A 16,097-nucleotide genomic window follows, 5' to 3' on the forward strand; every position below is an offset into this window, starting at 1 on the left:
AGGTCTGTGAAATGTAAAATGGTCTGAAAAGCATACACACATAGAGGTGAGGGTTACAGTGAATAACCTTGTCGTGGAAGGTTGCTATCTGGTAGGAGAAAACACAATGTTTGTCCACCAGGAAGCAGAACCGCCTCTTTTCCTCCAGCAGAGCCTCTTTGCAACCATCTGCAATGAACTTCTGCATGTCCATCTGACGATGTGTGAGGGTCTCTAGACACTGCGGTGAAATAAAAGATGACAGCTATACACACTTATTGGCTGTTCATAAATGCATCTCTATGGTTTTAACTAAAAACAAACCAAAGAAGAACCAGAATGGCTCACATAAGGCCTATTTGTTGTCCACTATGACGACACTGATCCTACCATTCTGATAGGGTCAACTTAAATGGCAGCCCTTGTGATGGAAATTAACAGTCAATTGTTATCTCTTAACTCAGGAAGGGTGGCGGTGGAACAAGACAAGACTGTCTTAAACGCAAAAGGTCAGGAATCCCAAACACTGATAATAAAGAATAATGACAAGAATTCCTGGAAAGGTCTCACTAATTAAACATCTCTGAACCCCTTGATGGACTTCTAATCTTGTATAGCACATGCTATTATGAATGACAGTTACATTCCTGAGAAACTGTCAATAGGGGTGTAACAGTCATACCATATTGTACTTGTATAGTCTTGCAATGAGCAATAAGGTATGAAAAAGAACCATTCATTTTTCTTAATTTTTCTGTATTTTTTCCAGTTATTGTCCGGTTATTGTCAGCCAATCTGGGACAGCATTTCCTGAGACCTATCAGACCAGCCCCCACACTGGAAAACGGCATCTGATTTGTTTTTGGAGGAGCTCACCAAATCTAAGAGCACATTGTTGTTCACTCTTTATTTTTGCTGTATTGAAAAGTGAAGCAAATAATGATACCTTGCAATTAATGGTTGCACCAATAATTATTAAGGATGAATACCATACAAGTGATGCATGGTACAGAATGTATAGAAGCTGAATTAAGACATATTTTACAATGGGTTTGGTAGCCAAAAGCATTTCATAAAGCGGTTATTATTCACACAGATCCACCCTATGACTTGTGTAAGCCAGAGGATGACAGGAAGTGTACACTTTGGGCCTGAGGTGTATATGATCTCAGTGATCTCAGTGATCTCACACATTAAAAAAACAAACGCATAACAGCCAGACACACCTACCCTCCTCGATGGTTGGCAAAAAGAAAAAGGGCTAGGCAGCCTGGGCATTGTCACTGTTAGAAATTTGCTATGGTTTTAAGTCTCTTCCTCATCTCTCTTATTTGTTTCTGTCTTCTTTATAGACCAGTGAAACACAGTCAGGCAGTGCGACAGCCTAAACTCGCATCTAGCCGAGAGTGCTGTTAAATAGCTTCAGTCTTTACCTTAATATCACGTAATATCCAGAGCACAGGGCAAAGATTGGCTGTGATCTTCGGGGGATCTAGAAGCTACAGCTCGCTTTATGTTTCCTTTTTTTAACTGAATCCTCTGATTAATTCTTGCACGGGTGCAACAGCACTTTACTGGATTGTTGTTGAGTCTCAGGTACAGTATATTTATGGCTGAAGAAAGCAGCCAGGCCGGGTGGCACAGAAAGAAGCAGGGTGCTACTGTAGTCGAAGGCAGGGCCCCAGGCTTTACTGGCAAAAGCCTGGAGTGCAGACATGGCTTCCCTTTCATCTGCTTCCTGCTCTGGGTGCCAGCACACTCCAGCTAGGCTGCTTTCAGCAAGGCCCAGCCCTCATCCCTGTTCAAACACAGCCCTGCATCTCACCATCCTCAAATGCACTCAAACAGAGTGCGAGCTTTCTCAGAGTGTATGTGGTGGTGGGGGAGGGTTACCTGAGCACAACCAGGCAGGCTGCCACCCACACACACACTCACAGACACACAGACATTCACACACTATTGGACAGACAACAGTCTGGGCAGCTGTGATAACACGTAGACTGCACTCCCCATAACATCACAGGAGCAGGCACAGCACCACACCAAACCCAATGTCCCGAGTTAAAGAGGTAGTGGGATTTTTATAGGCAGCAAGCATTTCTAGTTTCTGCTCCCCTAGAGGCCTGTTTAAAGTTGGGATAGGGACATATGAGACACAGACTCCCTGTTTGAAGGACAGACAAACACTGGCAGGAAAGGCCTACACAAAGAGCTTCACGTTTATCACACCAGACCTGTGATCAACACTCTAGCCTGTTGCTATGGACACCTTCATTTCATGCAGTAGAGAGGCAGGAGATCTGATAAACACAAATGAGATTTTACACCATTCTAGTCTGAGTCAAACTATGACCGTATGAAGGGGGTAAAATATGGATGTGGTTTTTCCTACTAAAACACATGTAAATCGATCAGTGTTGTTGTTGTTGTTGTTTTTTTTTGTCCAAATGCAGTATTAGTGAAAAAAACAAAGTCGATAAAACAGGTCTACATCAGAAAGAGGCTGAGACTGCTGAATCATGGCCAAGATAAACGAAGAAGGCTCCACTTCCTCCAGAGCATCTGTTTAGCGTCTGTTTAGTGTGTTTAGTAAGTCCTTCACGAGAAATGTGAAAACGCGATGCCTAAGGCAAGCTGAGCAGCTCACAAAAAACAGAATCTTATCCCCAAACACCACCTGACAGGAATGACAACAGAGCTGCATGAATGATGCAGACGTGGCCGACCGACATATGACAACTAGAGATGACACGATACTCATTTTTCTGTACCGATCCGAAATCTTGCATGGGAATATCACTCAATATCAATATTGATTATATTTTAATCGATATTGATTAAAAGCTACTGTGGAGATGTGGTTTGATTGTTTGTAGTGAAATTTAGATTGTTATATTTTTACAGATATCATGCATGGATATGACACATAAATATAAATAAAATTACAAAAAAATGAAAAACGTTTACAAGCCTAATGCATCATTTCCCCTCCAGTGCCATACAGCGCCTCCCTTAGTGGGACAATACATATCGCCTTTGTTATCACCTTCTGTCATCTTAGCTGTACTGTACTCACCCCCATCACACACACACACACACACACACACACACACACACACACACACACACACACACACACTCACACTCACACTCACACTCATACTCATACTCATACTCACACACACACACACACACACACACACACACACACACACACACACACACACTCTCTGCTCCCCTCAGTATGGCTGCCACACTCACTGACTCCTGAAATTCACACAGTTCACCTGGATTTTTTTCTCATCATTGAATGCAACTCTAAAAAATTTAATATTGACCTTATATAATTACTCTTGTGAATTTTAGCAGTAAATCACTGCTATACCCACCACACACCCCACACACACCAATAAGTGAGCAGACAGAGAGAGAGGCTACCTGTAATACGAGTCTCTTCACGCAACCTCTGCTTAAAACCAATGGAAATGTAATCTGGTAACGATTACAAGAGTTATTCTTTCTAGCTGAAAGAATCTATGGACGGAGTTAGTTGAAGTTAGCTTATTCTTAATCTTCTTTGGTTTATTCAGATTTTCCAGTCCACCTTAAGTCTCTGCAGGCTAACGGCAAACTCAGCAGCTTTTGCGCTCCTCATGCGGTTTGAATAAACTAAATCCAACTTCATGAATTTAGAGGAGAGTGTTTCACTTGTTTGTTTACTCTTTTTCCTCTCCTCTCCAGCTCTGTTTCTGTGAGGTTTCTGTTGCTCTTTCTACTGTCTCTGAACTTTATTTTCCTTATGCCATGGCCTGACTGGAAACAATGTTGTTTGTGTTTCCACAGAAACGCGGATCAGAACTAAGACGCAATATTGTCTCGTTTAAATGTTCCCACTAGAAGGCAGATAACCTGTTACCGCGCACTGAGTTAGCAAAGCAAGTCATCACATGTGCGCAGGTTCATGGATATTTCCATTGAACATTGTAGTTTAAATCATTAATGTGAAGAAAACAGTAGTTAAACTGTACAGCTGTGTATAAGCTGTTTTCTAGCTAACCCGGCTGTTATCATGTGATCTACTCAAACTAAGCTGGCTGAAACACTTTGAGTTGCCGCTGTGCATGAAAGGTGCTATACAAATACATCTGCCTTGCCTTGTCTAGCCTATTATCATTTGACCTACTCAAACTAATGTGGCGGTTGCTGCTGTAAAGCTGTGCTATTTTCAGGCTGGAGTTGTGACGGTATTGGATCACGTTTCTTAAAAACCTTTCTCCCGATCCAGCATCGACTTGCCTCTAATAGTGTTATCGGATCTGTGCCACCTCTAATAAGAACCTATAAAACATTTACTCATTTCTGTTTAAATGTTTTCGTCTGTAGTTGTATTGAACTGAATAGTAAAATAAATCCATAATACCTACGTGAAACCAGCTGGTAAAAACTGAATTCATATAGGAATATGGATAATGGAACCCGTTAAAGGTCTTGTGTTTGGCTTCAAAAGAGAGTGCATATGTCTAAAAACATACACGTGTGAGACAGGCAGATTACGTGTCTAGCAGAGAAGTCACTGAGTTAGAGAGTAATGTTTCAGAAAAAGGTACCGTAATGCAGAATCTCAGCCATGTGGAGGCAGAAAGACAGAATCATGTCCTCCCTGTAGGTAACCCTCACAAGTATTCAGTTTTTAGGGAATGACGTATTCTGTGGTAAATGTCATATGTGAACTGAGGTAGGCCATTACTCGTATAACTGATTATTTTGCATATAAAACTGAACTGAACTGACTCAGATGGAATATTTTCTGGTATGGAGCCATCTGAAGAAGCTTTTCAGCTGTTTTTTTTCTGTGCTGAACAGTCGAAACAAAGTTGCCCATTTGATATACAATTAGGGCAAGTATGTGTGTGTGCAAATTGCACGTGTGTATGCACCTGTGCGTATGTGCGTGTGAGTGCAGCAGCAGGGTGTATTCCTGGAATTCCAAATCATAACACAAAGTCCGTTGCCTATTTTTCATTTGTAAACATGCGGGCTCCAGCCGGACAGCAGGGATTGGAACGCGTTCTCACCTCGTTCTCCTTGCTCTCGTACTTCAGCGCGTTCTTCCCCTGGCTCTTCCTCCTCAGCTTCTTCAGGTCGGCCTGGGACCTGTCCAGCGAGTCCTGCTTCATCTTGTGTTCCATCTGATACCTCTTAAATGTAGCCTGTGAAGAGGTGGAACACTTGATCATTGCCTTGCTCTCCAGACGGTCGGGGTGCAGAGTTCTCCCCATGCACAGGCAGAGACAGGCCTTCTGGAACACAGGACTTGCATGACTTTCACTCTCCATACTCACCGTCATGTACTTCACATCCAGGTCGGTCTTCCTGTCTAGCTCGGCAATGATCTCACGGTGGAACCGTCTAAACTAGGGGATCAAAAGAAGGGACGGTGTATGAGTACTATCTGTCTAATAAGCAGTAATTAGGAAAGGAAAAGGCTACACTGGTGCTATCTTTATGTTTGCGCCGCACTCAAACACCCACACAAACACCCGCACAAACACCCGCACGCACAGAGGGAAAAGTGAAAACAGGCCATTGAGTGAAGCGCCAGCAGCATAGGCTGCTGCTGTATAAGATGAAGAGCTTGGCTCTGAAGAAGATGAGTCATAGTCTGGGAGATGCCTACAGAACCCCCCGCCCCAATCTCAGTTTTACATGCTCATGCTTTAAGCATAGCTTCCAGTAGAGACACAGTGTTGAGGGTGGATGAGAAAGCCAGTACATTACCACAGAACCTGCCACAGCAGCTAGTAGTGCCCACCGATCTGCCCCCGTTTTTTGGATTGTGTGTGTGTGTTCTTAATCGGTGTTTCTCTCTCTGTGAAAACAGCTGAGTTCCCACACTCTGCCAACTCCTCCACATACTGCTCAAACTCTCTTTTACAGTGGGTTTATTTATTCATTCAGAAAGATGGTCCATTCACAAGTGCAGGAATGCCACATAACTCAATACTCCCTAGGTTTGTTTGACATGCTTGTGTTAAGACCGGGCTCTTCTGATCATGTATTCCAGGTTCATGTCAACAGATGTCTGTTTTTAGCCATTGGTTACTACGTGGAGGAAAGGAAAATAAACCTGGAGAACATCTGACAAGAGACTTTATCTGTTTGTAGTTTTGGGAATAGCCCTTGTGCCAAAATAAAAATTGCATACTGTATATGCATGTGTCCATGAGTGTTTAATCAGTGTAATCATAGGCTAAGATAAGAAGGTATAACATTTAGGCCTATTTTTTTGTGATTGAAAGTGTTTGAAAGTCAAATCATAATGTACTTTAACACAAACTTAATGATAGGAAACTCTTGCTCATGGAGCCTCTCCATGTTTATCTTAACACAAGGATTTTCCAGTTTTTGAAACCTGTTTTTGAAAGAGTCAGCACAGTTTGGTTTCCTGAGGGATGCAGGTTAGCACCAACATACAGCATATGAGAATGACTAGTAAGACTATCTTAAAATAGTTTTATTGGATAACATCTGTAGCTAAACTTAAAGATACATCATTATTTTAGTTGAGAGGTTGAAGGGGACAGGTTATTGGTACTGCTTGTGAAACCATGCAAAACAACGCAGGTTATCACCATCTCTTAGATGATCTCAGATTGCTTAGCCTTCAAAATCAGCAAACCTGTGCCAATATTTTATAATAAGCATTGTCAAATGTAATGAATCTGTAAATATCACATAATGTACCTTAATTAAGCACCAGCCATTTCCTTTATGCTCTATGCCTTTTGCTGTTTTTGTTTTTTTCATTTGCAAGATCTATGATTGACCCTGGGGGCAGATGAGCTAGCAGAACGCACTGGGCCTGCGCTTTCATCAGATGTGGCCTCAGCTGCAAGTCGGGGCATGCCAAAACCTGTTCTGCTAAATGCTTCTATACAAGCAGATGCACAGATTCTATTCCCCAACCAGTTTTTTTTTTGTTTTGTTTTTTTGGGGGGGGGGGGGCTGGTTGGACATCCTTATGGATCTGTGGCTGAATGCAGCAATGAATGAAAGCTGGATGTAAAGTTCTAGTCATGGATGACACGTTGGGGAAATGTAAGGCACTAATGAGGATTGTTGATGTTGTTGTGTTTGTGTTTGTAAGTGTTTATGAGTGCCGACCAAGCCTTCAGTGGGTGAGCGCAGCAGGGGGAAGAACTAAAATGAGTGTTCTGGGTGGCCTCTGTAGATTAGAGACGCCAGCGCCCTTACTGAACGATGGAGATACAGAGGGGTAAGAAGGACGAGACCAGGATGAGAAGGGGAGTGTGATTCAGCACAGAAGAAAGAAAGGGGGAGCATAAAGACGCAGGAGGAAGGGAGGAGTGTCGGAGTTTCATGCTCCTTCTCCCAAACTTCAGTTATGCCAGAACTCCATTATGCGAGCTTTATTAAAAAAAAAACACTTACGTTATCTTCAAGCTCTAAATGAACCTTTCTCTGGACTTCAGAGATTTCCATCAGCACAACCCCTGCAGACAGAGGGAAATTACAGTGATCAGCATTACACACACGCGCACACACACACGCACACACACACGCACACACACACACACACACGGAGAGAGAGAGACACAGAGACAGACTAAACTAGAGACTGAGAGCTAATCCGTTTATACATATCTGTAATATTCAACACAATCAACCACATAATCAACCAGAACCTTCCGATGACAATTAAACCCCATGGATCCCGTTTTCCAAAAAACAGTCCCTCCGTGACAGCAGACTATGTCATTACAATTCACTCTCCCAGCATACATTCTAGTTTTATAATCCTGCAAGCATGCTCCTGCCCAGTGCAATCAAATTGGGATTAAAATACACTCACGCAAGCCGACAGTAAAAAAGATAACACTTTATTTTTATAAAGAGTCCACCCACCACTCACTTAGTCAACGGCTATTTGTGAACTGCCGATCAACATGTATAAGAGATGCATGTGAAGGGTGGGTAGAACAGAGATCATGTCTGGCGCTAACGCTAGTCACTTCTCTCAGAAATCTGGAGAAAGACTGTATCTATCCCCAGGGGTTCTGTGCACGAACAGCAAGGCAGGATAAAAAGAGAGTTTTCCATGGAAACAGATAAGAAAGCTCTCCTTCTCTGTCTTTCTCCCTCTGTCCACAATGGCCAGTGACAATGTTTGCCAGTTCCATTATTCAAAGACTGGCAGCTAATTTGAAACCTGACACCATTTAATACTGTTCTGAGATGGACAGAAGCCAAAATGGTTTTCAGAACTGATATGATTCTTACCAAATGCACTCTTTCTCAAACACCACATATATATATATATATATATATATATATATATATATATACTTTTTTTTTTTAATGAAATAGACATTGAAATATGAGTTCAATGACACATAAATGAGGGTTTAAATGAGAGTTTAAGTCCACATGGCTAAGGCTATTGTATAACTTGATTTCTCCCATGTATCAGCTTGAGTCACAAGACTTCCAAGGTCACTTAAGGTCTCTGTATTTCCCACAGCTCAGCTGAGCAACAAAGGAAAATCAACACAGGTAAAAAGAACTCCCTCACACTTCTTCTGAAATACACTCAACAGCCACATTATTGGAAACATCACTTTATCTGAAACACCGTTAGAGCTTGCCTGGAAACCACATTATAGATTCTGAAAACCTGTTGGTGTTTTCAAGCCAGCATCTGACTACTTGTCTCAAAAATACAGCAACTGTAATATTGGTGTTGCATAATTAACTACAACATTAAGCATAATATTAATATCCAGTATTCATTATTATACATAAATACCTTTATCCAGTAAATTATCAGTACAAATAGTTTATATGGGTGATTCACTGACATATGGACATGTGCAATCTGTTTGCTGCCCGTTGACCTGACCTTTTTAGCTGGTGGACCACTCTTAACCCAGCATTTAAACTGGCATGTGTAAAAACTCCATCAACTCTGCTGTGACTTTAAACTTATACCAACTCACATCCCATAAGCAAGCCCCCAGCATGCCAAATTCCGTTGAGAATGGCCCACTACACAAATAATATCCTGTCAACAGTGTTTTGTGGTCAGAAACTGACCAGTGAAGTGGTGGACAGAGTGGCTGACTAACAGCACATGCCAACAGACTCACCAGCCACTTTGAAGCGTGTATAAAAGTAAATGCCACTAAGAGTTAACTTAAGTGTTAATATCACTGTGTAATCCTTAAGCAAATTTGTTATTTTCTTGCAAAAGGTCAGCAAAATGCACCCAATTTGAGGCATGTGACATAGGAATCAGTTTAGCTACAGTAGCATTAAACGCATGAGATTGTTTATTGCAGAAGTAGGTGTTTACTTGTCTTGAAATCCATGTCTTTCCTCTCCCTACTTTTTAATCATGGCACGCCTGCTTATAATCCTCATTATCACAAACCACTAGATAAAAATTCCATCAAAGGGCAGAACTGATAGGCCAATGAACGACGCCATAAAAGTAATGACTAAAAATGAGGACCATGAAAACGTGAGGAGCTTTAAATGAGAAATAACATGCAGGCAATGCACTGAGATGTGCTTTGGCTGCATCTGTGCACTCGACTGGGCTCTCAGAGAAATGTGCAGCTCACTTAGCAGAACAGCTCTCCACATCAGTGATACTAATAATGAAGTGTGAATTATGGACAGTGAGGCTGAGCGGTAAGTGGGAGGGTGTGTTCACAGGGGCGCACTTCAATCAAAGCCACACTGGGTGAAGCCTAATCAGACATTGAAACTTGCCCGTCTCACAACAGCGGCTCCAAAAAGAGTGTGTTATCCAACGGTGTGTTGGCCACACACTCCAAATAGATTAGCTTTACTATCGCAATTACAATAACAGATCACAGATTGTCCGGTGTGTTTGTATTATCATAGGCAGCAACAGTGGCTCTGGACCAGTGAGGATCTGAGTGCAGAACACGCTGGACAAATCAGACCAACTCTGCTGCCGAGTTTCAGGGATGCTACAGACCAGTGGGAGGGACTATTTGGTGCGTTTGGTAGGGCAGTAGAGGCCAATTGGCCCATATGCTGTGCTGAGGAAGGTGGGATGAAAGACAGACAGTTTGATCGAAGGTTGACCAACTTTCCCATTTGCTTAAAATCCCAATTTGGGTTCTTGACATGTGTCACTTAAAGCGCAGCTGATTTATTGGCTCGTGTCGGATGGGTGTGTTTTGACTGCTGTCCAATGGCCAGTGTTTCTTAGCGCTGTTCAAACAACATGGTAGACTAAAGGTCACAAGAACAGCTTGGTGAACGCTTCCTTTGTGGTGCTAGGGAGAGCGAGAAGTGGGGAATGTGTGGGATTGTGTGCATGTTTTTTGGGTGGGGCTGCTGGCCACCTCTCTGTTCACTGCTATACAAATCAGCCCACTGGGGTGTACACACCGATGCAGGTCACATTGTCTAAAAAAAGAATCAACTATGAATTGAAACAAACCAAAAAAAAAAAAAAAAAAACCCAGAAAAACAAAAAACCCATTCTTTGTTAAATGACCTTTTTGTGTTTAAAAATACCCAGAAAATATCTATGTTATGGCTAAATTTGATTAGCTATTGTTCTAAATAAAGGCTCAAAAATGCTCAAAATAATTGGACATGATTGTCCAAGCCAAAAACAATTAAGCAAAAAATGAAAAGTGAATATGAGGAACTTCACTCTAGTGAACACTAATGACCATGCTACCAGTATTTCTTTGCTATACTTGGCTTTACACCCTTTTCGGAGCCTGTGAACTGTGTTGGACTAGCCCTTCTAAATGTAAAGCACAAACGCAATAGCAGTTGTAAAACAAAACAAAAACAACCAAAACATTCTTAAAAGAACCATACAAGCATTCATCTTCTGGGACTTGGAATTGACCACTATTGTCCAACTTGTAATCAAACCAGGAACATTCCGACAGCTTTCTAGTTCCTTGTTCCTGGACCCATGTTCCCCTGAGGCACCGTCATTAAAGTCACCAGGTAACACCACTTAAGATGGTCCCCAGGAACACACGTCAAGCCATATACCTTTTCCCCTTAACCAGTCACTTAACTGTATGACTAATATATGGATAACAATCCAAAAATAGGATAAAAGAATGACCTTGTTCCTCAAAGATTTGTGAACAGCTACTCTATTGGTCATATCTTTTGTTTGCTTATGCACTTGTTACAAATATATTTCCTGGTAACTACCATGACCTTCCCAAACATGGTCACACACCATGTCAGGGAAGGCTGTTATTTAATTATAACTGTTACATATTAAGATAAGATCATTGTAGATATTTTCTTGTTGCCTGGTTAAACTGCCAGAAAAATGCCATGAACATTCAAACATGGTTCTGCTTAAGTCTTGACGATTGCTAGATGCTTTGTTAAAGAGTTTGCTAAGTTCAATTAAACTAGAGGCTAGAATGCCAATAAACTGAAATATTCTATACAACCATAAGTGAATGAAACAGAGTGCCTTGCTCTAAACCAGCAAGGGTTTGCAATAGGCAAGTAGAGTGAAGCTATATTAGCAAGGCTTCTCCAGGTTTATGACAATACGGTATAAGGTTTAATGACCACAGGAAAATAACATGCAAATAATTGTTTACCTTTTGTCACAGCTCACTCACTCACTCAGTCACTCATCCACCCACCCATTCACTCACCCATTCGCTCACTCTTTTTTTTTTTTTTTTTAATGACCCAAATATGAATGTTCCTACCCTTACCCTGTAGAACAAAGTTTCAGTGGGGATTTAGATGAAGTAGATTCATGTAATGTACCAATGTATAAAGCAGGACCAAAAGAAGCTCACAAGATCACACTGCTTGGTCTGTCTCTAGTTGGAGGGTGGTGTGGACACACGGTGATCAGCACTGCTACCTCACTGGTTTAGCCCCAGTGACCTGGGTTTGCCTCCCAGCCTAGCCGCTGCTTGTGTGGAGTCTTCACATTCTCCCTGTGCCTGTGTGGAGTTTCGTCTCGGTGCTCCGGTTTCCTCCTACATTCCAAACACGTGTTACTTTGATTAGTGTCTCTAAAACGGGCCTGGTGTGAGTGAGAGGATTGCCTTCAGGTGGTTCAGATGCATTACTAACACTTATAAAATCAAGCACATAGCCATGCAATCTCTACAGACAAATACTGACAGTACAAGGGGTCATACTGAAGAGTTCAGTGACTTTGTGAAGCCTGTGTTATTTCTGCCATGCTAGATCTGTCCCAGTCAACTGTAAGTGATATTATTGTGAAATGGAAGCATCTAGGGGCAACAACAGCTCAGCCATGAAGCTAACAGAGAGGGGGGCTGCCGAACTCTGAAGCATGTAGTGAGTAGAAATCGCTGATTCCCTGTTTCAACACTCACTACACAGTGCCAAACTGCCTCTGGAAGCAACATCCGCACAAGAGCTGTACATCGGGAGCTTCATAAAATGAGTTTCCAAGACGATGAGCTGCTCCATGTTTTTGCAGTTGGATGTCCAACAAGCTCATACACGTGACCGTCAGTTATCTGCATACTTTTATTAATATAGTGTATGAACATGAGCATAATATAAGGTTGTATTGCAGGATAACAGTCTTGCATATGTTTGCTCTCTCTCCTTCCTGGAGCCTACAAATGTAAGTCTGTAATAAGCAGGTGTAACCTGATTTGAAGCTTACATTATGTAAACCCTCTCTGGAAGTCATTCAGAGGAAAGTGTATGTGTGTGGGAGTGGGTGTGATGGTGCTGGCTCAGGTAGTGCTTTTGGAAGTGGCCAGGCAGGATTTGGTTATCCACTCTCATACCTTCCACTCTGTCTTTCCCCAGACGTGCATCATCAGAAAGTAGCACACCACATTCTAAAATTTCCAGTTAAGGCATATAATGGAACTAGGAGTTTAACAGCCAGCCATTTTTCTGAGATTGCACTGAAACTGCAAGGAGTATATTTAAAATGCACTAAATAATTTTTACCCTTAACCGTGACAAAGACAATGTCTTCAGCTCTCTACTGCCACCACACTTCTCCATCACCATGCCAACACAGGACACAACACCTTCAGGGTAAGGCATGTATAAGTGTGAGTTATCAGGAACCTGATGAGTGTGAGGAACCTGCCATACCTCAAACAAACAAGCACATGTGCATACACACACACACACACACACACACACACACACACACACACACACACACACACACACACACACACACACACACACACACACACACACACACACACACACACCCTACGTGCTGAGTCAGAATAACTAGGGCCCTATGAAATGAATTTAATTTTTTCCCAGAATACTTTTTTTCCTTTAAGAACGAGAGTTAACTAGCGCTCAGTGACTTTGTGAATATCAGGATGGTTGATTTGTTTGACTAAACATCAAAAAAAGCTGAAGCATCACAATGTCAACCATTAGAGAGCAGGGACTAAGGTGTGGTGCTTCTGCTCCCCGCCCATCAGTTGCGCACTCTTATACGTGAGAATGGACTCAAGAATTCCCACTACATTCCAAAGATGACTGTAGCCTTGTTCATTTAACGTGCTGATGATTTTTATCAAGAAATGGGACAGTTGGTCAACTGCACAAAACATAACAGCACAGGAGCAGACTCTAACAAAAGAGCGATACTAAGAAAAGAAACAACAAGTATGGCACTCTGACCCTTTGTTTCATGCTGATGTCATCTAGTAGGCGGTTTCCCATGATTCTCAGCTCTGGAGGAGACTCCCGTTTATCAGCACAGTCTGGAACAGTGGGGAGGCCCATGCTGCCAAACTGATATCTGGAGATTGGTGGCTGGCTGAAGAATGAAAGGGCTCTCCATCCATCTGACACCTGACCCAGGAAGAGGAGGTGGGTGGTGGGGGACTGCAGGTGTGTCGGTCTGCCCAGGGCTCTCAAGGCTATCTGGTATCAGCTCAGCCGCGTCGCCGGGGCTCCAGTTTCACCATGGCAGAAAAGCCAAAAGTCAAGACGTGGCACTTCCTGGTGAGACGGTGCGCGGTGAGACGGAGCGCAAGGCCTCTTATTTGCAGGTTTTCTGGGTACGCAGGGGTGGCACTGTATTAGTGAAGATTTCTAAATGATATTGCTTGCAGACGTCAGAGCTGGGGATTGGTGGCAGGGCAGAGCCAAATGTAAAGAACAGGAAGTAACAAATCTGAATTGTGAATCCCTGAAACCTCCAGTCAGTCAGGTTATAGTGGGCTTCTTTCAATAGTGAAATTATAGCATGGCTTTTTGTCAAACAGCACAGCAGGGGTTAGTGACCTAATTGTTCATTGTCATTGGAGGCTTTAATATTACGTAGGCTTAGTAGTTCAACCAGGTGGCAAAGTTTTCTTAATTTTCTAATAGCATCTTTGCACAAGAAAAATAAAATCAAAAACAAATTCATTTATTTACCATTAAGTTAAATCTTAATCGTTGTGGGCCAAGATCATCGCATTTTGAGTTCCATGAACTTACTGAGGTAACTGTAATACAAAAAGATGACAAAATCTCCCATTTATTTTCTCTGTTCATTTTCTACTCTCTAAAATGGGCCTGGTTCAGTCTTAGACTAAATTACCATTGTAAAGGAAATGGATGCGACATATAAGCAGCAAAAACATGCCTCAACAATCTCAGTCACACTACACGATTGGCTGACATTTTTGGCCAGCGCCCTGCCCACTGTCGGGCATCCCTCCCCCGGATAGAGGACACGTCCACTCCAGAGAGGTGAGTGTGCACTGCAGCCTGCTCCCCTGCTGCTGCACACATCAGAGCAACTCTGATGAAATCCTGCTGGTGAATCAGCCTGCAGAGCACACTGCAGACACGCCAAGCCCTCTAGTCTTAAACACACCCATTATTTAGCACCCGCCGTTAACGTGTTTAACTGTGGCAGGCTGCAATGTAAAAACACACCACTTCTCCAAGGCTTCTCTCAACACTAGTCCCCCATGCGCCCAGCTCCACACAAACCCCTGTCCCCAACGTATGCACGACACGCACAAATACACACACAGTAAGCAAAATCACAGAGTGTACGCAAGAAATGCATCAGAGATTTTATAAATCATGAGAGGATTTATCTTGGCTACAAAGTCGATCTAGTGTTAAATATATTTCTATATGTGTTAAACTAGCCAAGCTCTTGACTTTGTTACAATACTTCCTCTGCTAGGGTCAGATCAACACTGACTGATGACATTATGATTAGAACTTTAGAAACCAATGCCCGGCCAGGTATGATAATTGGATTAAGTTTTTGTTTCCAGATTATTACAGCAGAATATTTAATAAACAAGGAACAGGGGGAAATATGGGGGTAAGATCATGTGAGATGGCACAGTGATAACATGGCAACAACACAATACTGATACCTGGCCTATGAACAATCTACATCTGTAAAGTAATGTAGATCTAGCTCTTCAATTATCACCTCATTTCAGGTGCAAACTTCACCAGCAATGCATTTAGCTCTTCATGCGATTGGGTTTATCTTCCATAGAGTGCTTTTTTTCTTTTTATTTTCCAGCATTACAATCAACACAGACGCAACACAGATTACAGTCAACACAAATCTTTACTGTGTTTTTAATTTCCTTCTCTCTTATTTGCCTACTAACATGCTTTATAGCTGATTTAGAGATGATCAGTACCCATTGGGGAGTGAATCTGCTCTTTTGGACAGGTCATAGGCTGTGGTCAGCACAACCCTGTTTATGACAGAGTCAGATTACTCTAAACATTTCTCCACACATAACAACAGTATTCTTGTTTGTTGGGTAACGTGGAGCCACACAGACAGGTTTGTGTGCCCTTTTCACTCAGTGCATTTTAATATAGGAAAAGAGTAAGCCAACCTAAAAGGTCCTGTCAGGCTCAGAGACCCAAAGTACACACACACACACACACACACACACACACACACACACACACACACACACACACACGACGCGAAACCCAGATACTATCCAGGCGCAGTCATCTCAGCCTGACATAGAAGAACTACGTTATAAATCTGCCATTATGTCAGTATTGGCAGATATTCCTGCATGCGCTCACTTTTACTCAGGTGCGAGCCG

At 42.3% G+C, this 16,097-nt stretch overlaps 1 protein-coding gene across 5 annotated transcripts in view; it reads right to left on the reverse strand.

The window, feature by feature from the left end:
• The window catches only part of baiap2l1b (BAR/IMD domain containing adaptor protein 2 like 1b), a 34,406-nt gene that overhangs the window by 8,549 nt on the left and 9,760 nt on the right, over positions 1-16,097 (reverse strand). For 3 of the 5 annotated variants that reach the window (XM_081711317.1, XM_081711315.1, XM_081711318.1), the window contains exons 4-7: positions 7,432-7,493; positions 5,322-5,393; positions 5,055-5,189; positions 41-220 (exon numbers count right to left, since the gene is read on the reverse strand). In XM_081711317.1, coding sequence (XP_081567443.1) covers positions 41-220; positions 5,055-5,189; positions 5,322-5,393; positions 7,432-7,493 — 449 coding nt within the window. The remainder of the gene's footprint in view (positions 1-40; positions 221-5,054; positions 5,190-5,321; positions 5,394-7,431; positions 7,494-16,097) is intronic. The other 2 variants (XM_081711316.1, XM_026997963.3) reach the window with 1 other exon arrangement.

Source organism: Electrophorus electricus, chromosome 3, assembly GCF_041902795.1.
Source record: "Electrophorus electricus isolate QZ-2024a chromosome 3, ASM4190279v1, whole genome shotgun sequence".
Classification (NCBI taxonomy): domain Eukaryota; kingdom Metazoa; phylum Chordata; class Actinopteri; order Gymnotiformes; family Gymnotidae; genus Electrophorus; species Electrophorus electricus.